Source organism: Amblyomma mixtum, chromosome 8 (genome assembly GCF_055824585.1).
Source record: "Amblyomma mixtum isolate Tamu chromosome 8, ASM5582458v1, whole genome shotgun sequence".
NCBI lineage: Eukaryota > Metazoa > Arthropoda > Arachnida > Ixodida > Ixodidae > Amblyomma > Amblyomma mixtum.
In genome coordinates, this window is record NC_143019.1 from 147,115,645 (window position 1) to 147,129,505 (window position 13,861).

At 49.9% G+C, this 13,861-nt stretch overlaps 1 protein-coding gene across 11 annotated transcripts in view; it reads left to right on the forward strand.

The window, feature by feature from the left end:
* The window catches only part of LOC149334726 (coiled-coil domain-containing protein 9-like), a 130,298-nt gene that overhangs the window by 31,444 nt on the left and 84,993 nt on the right, over positions 1-13,861 (forward strand). For 9 of the 11 annotated variants that reach the window (XM_089555330.1, XM_089555323.1, XM_089555324.1 and 6 more), the window contains 2 exons: positions 221-301; positions 8,602-8,673. In XM_089555330.1, the coding sequence (XP_089411456.1) occupies positions 221-301; positions 8,602-8,673 (153 nt within the window). The remainder of the gene's footprint in view (positions 1-220; positions 302-8,601; positions 8,674-13,861) is intronic. The other 2 variants (XM_089555326.1, XM_089555328.1) reach the window with 2 other exon arrangements.

The following is a 13,861-nucleotide window of genomic DNA, read 5'->3' on the forward strand; positions in this document are numbered from 1 at the left end:
TGAGTTCTCATGTGCAAGGCGTAATGGATGAGCGAGCTTGTTCTGGTTGGTTAATGTACATCTTGCAGATTTAGCACAGCACAAACTGAGGGCAGAGAAGCATGCCCCTTTCCGATGGTTGTGTGCATTTCTCTGGTTGGCACCAGAGAAATGCACAGCCAGAGGTTCGCTCGTTTCAGCAGTGAGTAAGCACGCACGCATTACGGGAGACTGTTTGCAGGAGGTGGAGGCAGACAAGAAGAATGCCGACCTGCTGAGCAGTGCGGCCCTCAAGGAGAATGCCCTCCGCAAGCCACCACCGGTGAGGCCCTTCCACCTTGCATACACCCAGACAGGTGTGGGTCAGACTGCTTGGCCACGCTTTGTCTCCCATTTGCTGACAGCACGACAGCAGTTGGGGCAGCACACCCCACTTGTCCCCCCAGGATTGGTTGTTATCCCATCCCTCACGTGCGTCGGCTGTCACGGAGGTCCACTGTTCTAATGCGAGGAAGGCTGGCATTTAATGTGCTGCAGTGCTGTGCAGGGAAGCCACCCGAACTGGTGTTTACCACTCAGTTTGTTGCGCCCTCTGCAATCACTGCAAGCGGCTTCAAAACAATGCTGAAACTGTGGCCTCTCCCAGTTGCCATTGTTTTGCAGTTTTTGGCGAAGTTTGATATTATGAATTTCAGTTGTGTCCAACTATTTTACGGTTTTTGCCTTTTTGCTGTAACGAAATTTCACTGTATTTTCTCACACCTATAGTGGTCCTCGCTGGTGGCATCAATTCTGAGCATGTTTCAGAACTGGGCAGTGCTTGGACAGGCTCTCTTTGTTCTCTTCTCACGTGCACCACCGGAAGCCAGTCTGCCACAAGTCACTTGAGCACGGTGTGCCTCCTTTTGTGTGCACTCCGCAAACTTGTGGTTCCGATGTCTGCGTTTACATCCCCGCCAGTGGCTGGAGCAGGTCGATCTGAGGCAGAGACAACCACGCCCGCTTGTGCGAAAGGTGGACTGGCTCTTTCTTCAGCCACTGAAACCGGCACATCTTTGGGACTGGGGGACCGAGACTAAAAGCAACGGTGGGTATCCGGATTGACTCAGTATTTGCACCTGGTTCCGAAAACTGGTTTCCTGACAGTGCTCACAGGACTTGGTGAGCGCATTGTTAAAAGCAGACTGGACTATGTCTCGCTTAACAAGCTTCGAATGTGCCGAGTCATATGGCAGAACTGGCTTGTTGCCCCCTAGGCTGGAACAACCAGCAGACATGTTGCGGCGAGAAAAGCAGCTGTAGCTCGAGAAAGTGGATAGAGCCATTTTCTGGTACCTCATGCGTCAAGACCAGGGGCGACACGGTTTGACTAAGAAGGTCGTACACTTTGCGAACTTCAGGCAGAAAGGCAGTCTAAGAATATGAGGTAATCGTCCACATATCGAAATATTTTAAGAACTGGCAGATCTGTTAACTTTCTTATTTAATGCTCTGTCATGCATAGCTAGGTACAGGTCACTCAGGATGGGGGCGATACAAGACCCTATGCAAATGCCTTGTTTTTGGATGAACAGAGACCCATTCCAGTCGGTGTAGGTGGATTTCAGGTAGGTAGAAAGCAGTTCTAAAAAGCCAGCGACAGAAAAACCGCATGCATTTTGAAAGGCAATATCACCACGATGTTCAATAGAATCATTTACACACTGGATGAGGCCATTATGAGGAATCGAGTAGTGCAGTTCTTTCACATCTATGGAGAACCCAAGGAAGGCCTTGTCTCGGTTTTGCTGCAGAAATTGAATGGTGTCGTTCGAATTTTTTACAAGAAAAGGATCATTAACTGAGTCAAGTTTTGTTTGCAGAAACCTTGCAACACATTTTTGCCAAGTGTCTGCTTCTGAAACAATTGCGCAAAGTGGGCATTCAGGTTTATGCGTCTTTGCACTGAAAAACATAGCAAGGGACAACTTGCAGCTATCATTTATCAGGCGGGAGAGTTTATCAAGGTTTAATCGTTGGCATAAGTTTTTTGCTGCGCATTTAACCTTCGGTAATGATACACCTTGACATTTTACAAAACAAGATTCTGTCGCCCTAACAGCCTTCGCTAAGTACACATCTTTAGGCAAAATTACGAAGCCACCCTCCTTGTCGGCGGTTAGAAGGGATAGATTATTGTTTCTGAGGTAGGCCACAGCCTTGTCAAGGGGAGGCCTTTTCCCGGGTGGGTTACTGCGAAAGAGGACGCCTTCGGACACACAGCGACTTTGTTCAGCCATAGGGGCACACTTGGCAACCTGCCTGACCATAGTCAGTGACTCTGGGGCAGGCTGCCTTGGTTCAGTGGCGAACTTGGGGCCGCACTGAAGCAGGCGCTGGATGTCCTCCGGGAAGTCACTGACGCCTCCCATCAGATGAACTCTGCTGCTGGTGGCTGCCTGTCTTTTAGGCATTAGCGTCCGAAGACTACGGAGCGCATGCTGCCAGAGGAATTCGGTTGTGTTGTCGATGATGCGAGAGAATTCCCACCATCTTTTCCACGAGGGGGGGAAGGGAATCAAGCAGAAGAAGTGGGAGATGATTTTGGCGGTGCAGGCGGGTTTGGCACGGCCATTCCGACCTCAGTATCTTGCACAGGCGCAGCCCGTGAAGTTTGGATACCACCAAGCAGGCCCAGGACATCGGGGAACTGATGCCGGATGCAGAACCCCAGACTTGCAGGCTGCAGTTGAGATGAGGGTCACTGAACAACACGGATCAACAAAGAAAAAGGGCCCTTGTTGGCTTGCATCGCATCTGTTTGTTCGGTTGGCTTTCATTGCATGCTTTTAGACTATCAATTCTTCCCCCATTTCAACCACCCTTTCAGTTCCTTCCCTTTAAGTGCCGTCTTCAGAGATTTTAATGTTTTTCGCGTCGTTGCCTTTTGCATCTTATCGTTTTTATCTTTTTATCTCTGTCATCACCAAGCTACACAGGACTCCCAGTGCGTGTAACCTCCCTTTTTCACCAAGTGTCGTTCCCCCTGCCCCCTTCACTGCCGATCTTTGCTGTTTGTGTCCTCTGGCACCTGGCCGACCAGAATGACTGAATCCTTCTTGGGTTTTTCTGCTTCTGCACTGCGTGGGTCAGTACGCGCCTGCGCCCTTACCCTGTTTTCTTTGGTTTCATCGTTAGTTGCCTTGACTTGCGCATGTGCCTTACAATCACAGGTTTTGGGCGCTGAATAAAACGTGCGGATTGCCCTCCTACGAAATTATCGTTGTTAGTTCAGCGCCCTGTGTGTCTCGTCTCTCCTTCGTCCCTCGTCTGCCAGAGCTGCATGTTCAGGACGTCAAACCAACTTGCCCGGCAACACACCCTGCTTTTAGATATGTTGGTGTTTCATGCCATAAAGCAAGCGAAATATCAATATTTCATTCGCAACATCTCCTCCCTTTTTCTTGGTTGTTAAGCCACAATTTTCATCCATATTTAACCTAGTTAATGCGTTTTACAGGCTCTAAAAGTTGGGTATATATTTTCTGCGAGGATTTGTTTCTATAATATCCCCTCCCCTCTTTCTTTTCACTCCTGCACCCCGCCTGCTATCCTTTATTTCCGCTGCCCCAGCTCAGGTGCTTCCAGACGCAATGGCAGATGCTGGGGCTAGCAGCGGTCTTTTTCCTTCCCTTTACCACGTTCATTAAAAACCACCTACTACTGCTACTACTTTGTGCCAGACTTACCTAGTGCCACATGGCTCCATCCAGCGTGGAACTATTTGTTGCTGCTACACTCTACCACCAACCTCTTGCCTGTGTGTGGGTTCATGTGCACAGGTTTTTCTCTCGCTTGGGCTGGCTGTATTCCTAAAGAATTTCTGCTTTTCTTACCTTGTGGTGTGATTTCTTATGTCTGTTAAGTAGCCGAGAACAGAAAGTGGAATGGGAAAGTGACACCACGCGATAAGGCACCACTGTTGGCGCCAAAACACAGGTGACGCACAGGAGAGAACACCATTGTTCTTTCCGCTGCGCAGGAGTGCAGTGACTCAAGTGGCGTTTACATGAACCCAACAGGATTGAGTTGAGTCGAGTTATCAGATCAAAAACCAGCTACTGGTAAATGCGCTTCGGGTCGGGTCCAGTCAGCTCTGCCATAAGGGGTATGTTGACTCAATTGGACCCTGCCCCGATGTGCTGGTAAGCGGTGCTGAGTCAAAGAGTCGAGTTAGTGGGAGGGTAAATGGCAGCCTCTTTTTCGCTTGCGCCATCGAGCCTCCAGGAGAGCGGTGGCGTACCACAATCTGGGAAGCTGCTGCCGCTGCTCAACGCTTGATGTTGCTGCAGTTGAACTGGCCGCTGAGCTCATGTAAACACGCAGCCGTCAATTTGGGCTGACCTTGGTCGCCCCAACTCCCGACTGGAGCCGACGCTGTCGAGTACAGGCACCATCGGCGTCCACCAGGCACCAGTGGCCAGTCTGGCATCCCGAGTTGCCGTATATGGCAACACGTGCGCGCTGCCTGTGGGCTGGCAAGTTTGTTTTTTCCTAGGAAGGAACTTGGCTGAAGGCTTTTTGAATCCTGTCCAACGTGAAGGACAGGAGACAGGCGTGAAGCAGTGCATCATGCATGTCATGCACCACTAGGACAAAAGGCCGATGGTTCCAAGATATTTTTGTGGGGGCTATGCATTTTATTTTTGTTCTTCTTGGGGAAAGCCACTGCAGGTGGAACATGTTCTCACCCATTTTGGTGGCGTCCTCTTATCCTAACCCTCCTCTATCTGCACATGGCAGCCCAGGCCTGTGCACTTTCCTTGTCACCCTTCTCTCAGTCGCAACAATGAGGAAAGGAAAGCCTCTCATATTCACCGCGAAAATTGGTTTTAAGGAAAGAAAATGACCCCTGTCTGTGGCATACTTCAGTGGACACCCAAACCACCCCGTAAGAGCCTTGAGAGAAATGAAAATTGGTTTTAACAAAAGGAAATACAGGGAATACGCTTGTCTCTCAAATCTTGGTGTACACCCAAAAGGAATGGACACCACAGTACATGTCTCTAAAGCACCCTTCTGAGACAACACCCGTGTTCACTGGATGTTTCTTTGTTCATCCCAAACCATCGAGCTGGTGTGGCAGAGTGCTTAGTGTGCTTGCCTCGCATTCCTTTACTGACTAGAAGAGGAACCCATTGCTTGCAAGGAGAACCGCGAGAGAAGTTGACTAAATGCGTTTCCGAAGTTATCTACGAAATACCTCTTTCGTGTGGCCGTTGTTTTGATGAATGCGCTCCGAAGCAAAGGCGATCCCTATGCACCAGCATGGGCATCTACGCCTGCCCTGTGAAAGCTGCAACAGTGGAAATTGGTTTCCTTATATAGAGAAAGAATGCTAAGAATTAACATGCAGAAAACCAAAGTAATGTTCAATAGCCTTGCAAGGGAACAGCAGTTCGCAATTGGTAGCGAGGTGCTAGAAGTAGTAAGAGAATATGTCTACTTAGGGCAGGTAGTGACCGCAGATCCGGATCATGAGAGGGAAATAACTAGAAGGATAAGAATGGGGTGGAGCGCGTATGGCAGGTTCTCTCAGGTCATCAATGGTAGCTTACCAATATCCATGAAGAGAAAAGTATGTAACAGCTGTATCCTACCGGTACTCACCTATGGGGCAGAAACATGGAGGCTAACAAAGAGGGTTCAGCTTAAGTTGAGAACAACGCAGCGAGCTATGGAAAGGATAGGTGTAACGTTAAGAGATCGGAAGAGGGCGGAGTGGGTGAGGGAACAAACGCAGGTTAATGACATCCTAGTTGAAATCAAGAGGAAGAAGTGGGCTTGGGCAGGGCATGTAATGCGAAGGCAAGATAACCGCTGGTCCTTAAGGGTAACGGAGTGGATTCCAAGAGAAAGCAAACGTAGCAGGGGATGGCAGAAAGTTAGGTGGGCGGATGAGATCGAGAAGTTTGCGGGGATCCAGTGGCGGCAACTAGCAAAGGACAGGGTTAATTGGAGAGACATGGGAGAGGCCTTTGCCCTGCAGTGGGTGTAGTCAGGCTGATGATGATATAGAGAAAACAAAATTGCTTGCTTAAGCAAAAACAAAAACCGAAAGAGAGGTTATCGAGGCTCACTTCATCTCCAAAAGGGGTGTGTCGGCTCGCCTTCGTTATCCTCTGCCCGGGAAAGAGGGGTCGGCACATCCGGCCTCTCCGTCGATCCTGACCACACTGTTGACGCTGCCTTTGCCCTGGGCACAATGTTTTTGCGTGTGTACCTTGATTGCCAGATTGATATAAAGTCAGTTGGAAGTTCTGTGCTTTGTGTGTGCGTTGTATTGGCGTAGTTTCTTTGTAAAGGCAAGATAACCGCTGGTCCTTAAGGGCACTTGTGGTGACCCACTTCCCACCAGAACCACGAGAGCTGCAACGCACCGCAATGTTAACCTGGCACCATGCCTTAAGACTTGCGGTTGAAGACTAATCGAATTTAATTCTGGAATCGAATTACTAATCATTTTAAATATCGAAAGTAATTTTAATTCTGCTCTCCCTTTTAACACATTCTGCTTGACCACTAGAATAAAGTCCCTTTGGTGAATTGTTGCATTTTGTGTCCACTTGCCCTTGTACTGGATGGCCGTGGGTCCAGACAGTTTTGAGTTAACGAGAACAGAAAATTGGGCAAGTTGGAACGGATTCATATTAAAGCAGCGCGATACACAGGACGAGAGAAAGAAACAAGAGACAAACGAGCGCAATCTAACAACTGGTTTTTATTCCTAGAAGGGTTAGTTATATACGCACCTAACACAACGATAAAACACAGACACATCGCGATAGCCCTCACAAACCCGTACGCGCATGTAGTTCAGGCTGTTTCAGGCTTTTTGCAGAGTCATTTAAACCCCCTCAAGCTGTCCGACCCTTTTTTGGTGAAGAACTCTACTGAGGTAGTCGATTTCCTATCTCAGAAGGAGGACCAGAGGCTTTATGACTTTAGCATGGACGTGGAGGATTTGTTTTACTCCCTACCCCATGCTCAGCTGTTGGAGAACGTCAAGGACTGCATTGTCAAGGATAACGACGAAAGGAACTTCATTGCCAATTGTGGCATTTCAGTGGAAAGTTTCCTTGAACTTCTGTCCTTTTACTTGCGTTCGACCTTCATTGGATGGGGTAGAAGGTTTTTGTCCAACGGTCTGGTGTGTGCATTGGGTCTCGGGTCGCCCCGGTGTTGAGTGACATTTTCCTCAGCAGGATGGACATGTGACTGGATGAAGATCTTGAGGACGTAGCTGTGAAAGTGTTTCGCTATGTTGATGATTTTTTAGTATTTCTGAACCAAGGGTCCCCCAGGAGTGTTACCGATGTCATTAAGATTTTAAAAGAGTGGGGCCAGGGTCTGTGTTTTACGTTTGAATTACCAGACTCGGGTTCGATTCAGTTCCTTGACCTGAAAGTCAATTGCCGTGACACAGGAATGTGTTGGGAATATAACCCAAGAACAGCTAAGCCGCTCCTCAGTTTCAATTCAGAGCACTCTAGGTTGGTCAAGATGGGAATAGCGACGGCATGTCTCACGGCTCCATTGCGGAAATTGTGCTCCCATAGGGTTCAGACTAGCTTCCAGGGGCAGGTTCAGAGACTGAGGGACGCTGGTTATCCAGATATGGCTCTGGCTCAAATATCCGAGAGGATATTGACTAGGGGCGTATGTCCAGCAAAAGAAAAAGAAAGACGGCACGCTTACAAGAACCGTGGCGATTCCGTACGTTCATGGCGTGTCTCACCGTTTGAAGAAGGTAGGCTTGAGATTTGGGGTGAAAGTGGTTTTTACAGCGAAGGATAAGCTGAGCAGAGTGTGCAGTGCAGTAAGGAGGAAGATCGAGTGCCGGGACGACCAAGCAAGGAATGAATGCGCAGTTTCCCACAAAAAACCACTGGTCGTTTGTAACACTGGAGTCGTTTATTCGATACCGCTCTCCTGCGGCAAGACATACATCGGCCAGACAGGCCGCTGTATTAATGAGCGGCTGTTTGAGCACCGCAGATCAGTAAAAGGGGCAGTGTCCTCGAACCTGGCTTTGCACTGCCGGAAATGTAAAGATTGTTTCCCCCATTTGGACAGGACTAATATCTTGTTCTGTCACCCAGGTAGGACCTGCAGGGAGTTAGTTGAGGCGTTTCTGATAAGCCAGGAGTCTGAAACATGTGTCGCCTCGCCTTCCGTTAATCTCGTAGAAAAAGAGATTGACGCTCTCAGGCAATGTGTGGCGACCGGCTGATTGCAGGTGCTCGTCATGTGCTAAGATGCGGAATGGCCTTTTTTTGGAATGAGGCGGTTTTTTTCAGTCCGCTACATGCGCGTACGGGTTTGTGAGGGCTATCGCGATGTGTCTGTGTTTTATCGTTGTGTTAGGTGCGTATATAACTAACCCTTCTAGGAATAAAAACCAGTTGTTAGATTGCGCTTGTGTTGTCTCTTGTTTCTTTCTCTCGTCCTGTGTATCGCGCTGCTTTAATATGAAACAGTTTTGAGTATTTCTTGGAGGGCAAGCGTAGCAGCAGGGGTCGGCAGAAAGTTGTTGGGAAGTTTGTGGGGCTGTCACGAGAGTGTGGTGCCCAATGCACGCAGGTTGCCACGACTGCCGTCTCGGAGAAGCGCAGCAGCAAGCCCCGGGTGCCCCGGGTGCGGCCGGTACCCCCGGTGGGTGTGCTTCTTCTTCTTGCACATGCCAGTTGTTTGATTGACCTTGAGGCTTGCACACAACCCGCTGGGGTTCGGGCACCTTCACTCCGGTAAGGTCGGGCACAAACAAGGAGGCTAACGAAAAGGGTTCAACCCAAATTGGGGACAGTGCAGCAAGCTGTGGAAGGGAAAATGATAAGGTGTAACATTGAAGGGGTTCTGAAAGGGGCTCTAAGAAAGCTGCGGTGCGCCTTGGATGTTAAAGCACGCCGCTTCACGAATATTGTCCAGCAAGAATTTTTTTCAATGCGCTTTGTAGAAGCTGAGTTATCTGTTGTCAGAATTTGAATTTCAGTGCCTTTCCCTCTCCTCTCGCCACTTTTTCGCACGCTGGAAGGTCGCGCTCCTCCGCCGGCCCCACTTCCGGGAGCTTCCTGATCCGCCGGAGCTAAGCGGCCGCGTACACGGTAGCTGCCTGTCATCTGAAAGAATCTAGCCAACAGCCACCTCTCAACTGTATACACAGGTGCGAGCGACAGACGAGGATGTGAGTGGGAAAAAGTCGCCAGGAAGGGCCCGCCAACTTTAACATGTGGGTTCTGTGCTGTGTGTGCAGGTTTTGATGACAACACAATGCAGTGATTGAGCGAGTTGATTTGCTCTACAATACATTTCATTATATATGGTGCTACACCGTACATATGCAAGAAAACAAAACACTTCAAAACTCATATACAGATGGGAAACATTTAAATGCGAAAAAAGGCTTCTAAACATTCACAGCGCTGTAGTAGCTTGGATTTTTCCACTCACATATCGGGCTGGAGACGCACCAAAGTGGCTCACTCCGGGAACGCCGTGAAACAGGCTCGTCACTAAAGTGCGAGGTCAGCTATCAACTCAAGATGTCTGATATCAAGCGTGGGGCAAAAAAAGCACTGCAGTCTGCTGCATTGGAGAAACAGCAGCAACTTTTTTTTTGCAAGTCATTTTTGTCACATGACATGACCCTTGGATGATATTGGCAACTTTTTCCTGCAAGTCATCGTTTTCTAACATCAGTACCCATCCCCAATACACTTAACCGTCCTACACACCATAACGCATTGTGCCCCTCTGACACGACCCTTCGTGACGCATGTGTTGCGTGCTCGCCTGGTCCATAGAGGACCTGGGTTTGAACCACAGTGCTGAGAAATTTCTTTTTTTGCATGGTCATTTTGTTGCGCACACACTCTGCCGACACGCTCTGCTGACGCGCTGTGCCGACAGGTCCTGTGCACGCCACTCATGAGACAAGAAAGGCTTTCGCATTAAAACACGAATGTCGTGGGAAGAGGCCCTGAAGAGATAACCGAAGGTGGTCGTTTGCTCCGGCCATGCTTGTTTGCCAAGACTGGACCTCGACATCACCTATCTCACTCACAGCAGTAAGTGATGAAGTCGGCAGCGTAACCCGGCTTCTCCGTGCACTACTGAGGGCACGAACAAGCCAAGAGAAAAACTGCACCTAGAAAGGAAGTTCACGCTAGAAAGGAAAGTTCCTTTCGCGCCATCTCGACCTAGTCTCTCACCGTGTAACAAAGGTATCGCTAGAGGAGAACTCTGTGGATTCCCTCTCAGCACCTCGAAAACGAGCAAGAGTGCATTGTCGCGGTTAATTTGCCTTACTGACCATTGTCGAAACAGCCGTTGGTCGTGAAGAAATGTGGTCATGAACATTAAAAGTGTTCATTAAACATTAGAACATTAAAGAGAGGTCATGAACTGAGCCAGTTGGTTCATACTCCTGGGTGGGTACAGCAGGAAGAACAAAGCACGGACGCAGAGAGAAACACACAGAACGTGGACGAAGCTGACTGTCAACTGAAAGTTTATAGGAAAACCTGCGCTTTTTGTTTCCTTGTCAAAATTGCCTTGCTTTCATCTCCCATGGGGTTCATTCAAGAAAGAAATTTCTTTTCTTGATAGAGCTATCGATGGTGCGCTAACGCACTGCTGTCCTGTTTCCCGTATCGCCCATGCTTCATGGATTTCACATCTGCAGACCTGTCCATGACTTGCACTTCATGCAACTTGGGCTCGCACTTGTGCACTTTTTCCTTCTTTTTGCCTTTTTTACATACGCATTGGCGGGTGGTTCGCTCAGTCCGAGGCTGCGCTGTACATGAATGGCATCACTGTCCGGCTGTTCAAACAAGCAGCCTTCTCCGATGTTCTCCTGCCTGCCCTCCTGCGTCGACTCACCTGCACTGCCTTCAGCTGCGTGCAGCCGTCTTGGCGGACTTCAGCACCTATTATGTTCTGCTGCCGCTATATGACGCAGTCAACCCGCTTTTGCCGCCACCAGCCTCGGGCCCTGCATCGGCCTCGCTTGCGCCCACGCGGCCGTCACCATCGCCCGGCCTGCCCCCCGCCGCCACTCCTGCCTCTCTCTGTGCCACACCAGGTGGCATCAGCTTCCCCTCACCTCCCCCATTGACGACAAGGCAGGCTCTGCATCGGTGTTGCATCCCCGTCCCAACAGCTCTCCAGGCCACTGCCGTGCCGTGGAAGCCAGCTGATGCTGGAGAGCCCTCGGCAAAGACACCCCTCAAAAGATCCGCAAAGCACTGAACTTCATCCGGAGCAGGATGAGAAGGCCAGACCGGTCACTGCAGTGACAAGCATGGTGGTTTCCACCATCCCTACCTTTGCCTGAAAAGGATCCTGAACCGGTGCCAGTGCCTGCTGTCAAGTCCAACCGCTCCCCACCGGTGTTAACATCTTCCAAGAAGCCTGACCCCACTGGCTCGGCCGCCGCTGCTAAGTGCAAGTTGAAAGCACTGCTCCCCTCCTCTCGCCCTCAGCAGATTCAGGTTCCCACCCCGCTGCAGCTTCTTCAGCTGCCGTCCAGCCTAGGCCGACAGGGCCCCCTTTTGCTGCTGAGGCTGCCTCCGCTACTGCGCCAGTGTCCTCCCTCATGAGTGGCCGCCCACCCGGCCAGCTCAGACCAGCAGCAGTTGAGCGACTCCCGGCACACGCCAGCCCTCATGCGCCGCCCATCAGCTGCTGCTGCACCAGCACTGGGTCCACATCCTCCCTCCTGGGCCACAGCCAGGGTCGCCCGCCTGAGCCTCCTCGCCTTCAGACCCGACCTGCACGACTCTCTCGACAAGCATCGTCCAGGGGGGGAGCCCTGTACCAACCCATGCTGGCGGAATCCCACAGAGGACCAAGTGGCTGGCACGCACTAGTGACAACGCTCGGACCTTGGCCAGATGCTGCCACCGCTATCATCTCCCTGGCAGCCTTCAAATAACCGTGGCCGCGGTCGCCTCCTGGGCGACCCCCGCATCGACCTCTACAGGGCCTAAAAGGGCCATGCTGGAGTTGCCTCAGTGAAAGGGAAAGTTGGTGCTTCTTTGAGTAGTGCTGTGACAGGGTGTTTGGTCTTCTCTGTCGCAGCCATGCATTCATTCACACGCCGTTGCGGAGAGAGTGGCGCTGAATGGTGGTCTAGTTTTTACTTGATGCACATGGATGCAAAAACTGGCCATGCACCATTTTTTTTTTGCTCCTTTTCAACTGATAGCCATGCTAGCATGAGATATCCAACTTTGGCTCGTGCATTTGCCAAGGAAGGTGGCTTATGCAAGTGCTGGAAAAGAACGCACAGCAGTGACACAGCTGCATCAGGAGAGATGCAGGGCCATGGCAACCACAACAAATCCCAATAAGCCTCTCTTATAGGAGGAGTTAATTGCTAAATGTCGACCATGGCTTTGCTTATTGACTTGTATTTGGAGTCGACGTTTTTTACCAGTCAGGGGTGCGAGTTGTGGGGTCAACTTATGTGCAGCAATGTACCGTATACATTGCACATTATGACCTTTGTAGAGATTTTAGGATGTGTTCACGAAATTTCTGCATAATTTGTGCACCCCTTTTTTGAAGCCTTAATTTTAGAAAAAAAAAAGCTATGTAAATTACACCAGTAAATACAGTATGTGTTACACTGGTTTTTGAAGCAATAAAGAGTGGGTAGCCATTTTGAAGAACTTCAATTTGGCCTAGATGGTGCGTATTAGTTCAGACATGTTTAAGAAGCCATGTGAGCAAAGAAGAAAGCCAGCTGCAAAATGATTCCTTGTTTTCACACGACAAAAGCACTGAAGTTTGGGCCAGGTGCTATTGATCCATCTTGGAAACGTAGCAGCACGAAAAAACGGGGACAAAATAGACACAAGTACGACAGGATGTATGCCTGTCGTACTTGTGTCTATTTTGTATGCCTGTCATACCTGTGCCTTTTCTGTCCCCGTTTTTTTCGTGCTGCTACCTTTTCAAGATGGTTCACATGACAGCCCATAATGTAATTAATAATAGTGTGGCAGTTGTGTTTTCAGCTCCACGAAAGCTTGCACATTTCTGCGCTTGCATTGTGAGCAAAGGTACGAAGAGCCCTTAGAAAAAGCATGGCAGCAGACCGTTTGTGAAGTGCAGCCAGTTTATTGTGGGCTAAACTGGGCGATGCGAGAAGGAAGCAGGAGGTGCGCACCACTGTGCACTGTGTGTTACCCAGCGGCAGAACATTCACGACGGGAAAAATGCCTGCACCACAGGAAGCGTGAACCACGGTTTCAAGAGATAAAGCTTCTTTTCAGGAGCACAGGTGGTTTTAGAAACTTCTCACACAAGAGAGGAAAAGGTTGTTTTCACGGTATATCTGTGACCACTTTTAGGACGTACCTTGAGTGGTATGGCTGATTGTGTGTGGTTTTGCTTTCTCTCTGCACATGCCTTGGTTCTTTCCCTATACATGCGAGGCTTCCCAGTGAGTAAAGTTATTGGTAGTCAGCACCCCTGTTTCGTTGTGGGCTCTTTTGGGTCCTCATTCCCTCGTGCTGGATTAATCTGTCAGACCAGAATCCCGTGATGCACAGTCAGCGTCTGGAGTGGCGGGTTAGGGCTGGCTGGTCAAGCCACTGTGGCCTGGCTCAGGAAAGCGGAACCGAAATTGGTCGGTTCTTGGAGACTGGGCCATCAGGTAGCAGGTGTGTCAAGGTGCTCGGGCAGCCACACAATTCAAGTTTTCAGTGGGCCCACCTTGGCTGTCTCTTGGTGCAGGCTTCCCTTCGGGAGTACCGGTGCGAGACCCGTAACATCCGAATTGGTGAGCGTCTGACACCACAAGGGACTGAGCCAGCACTTGGAATTAATCCGG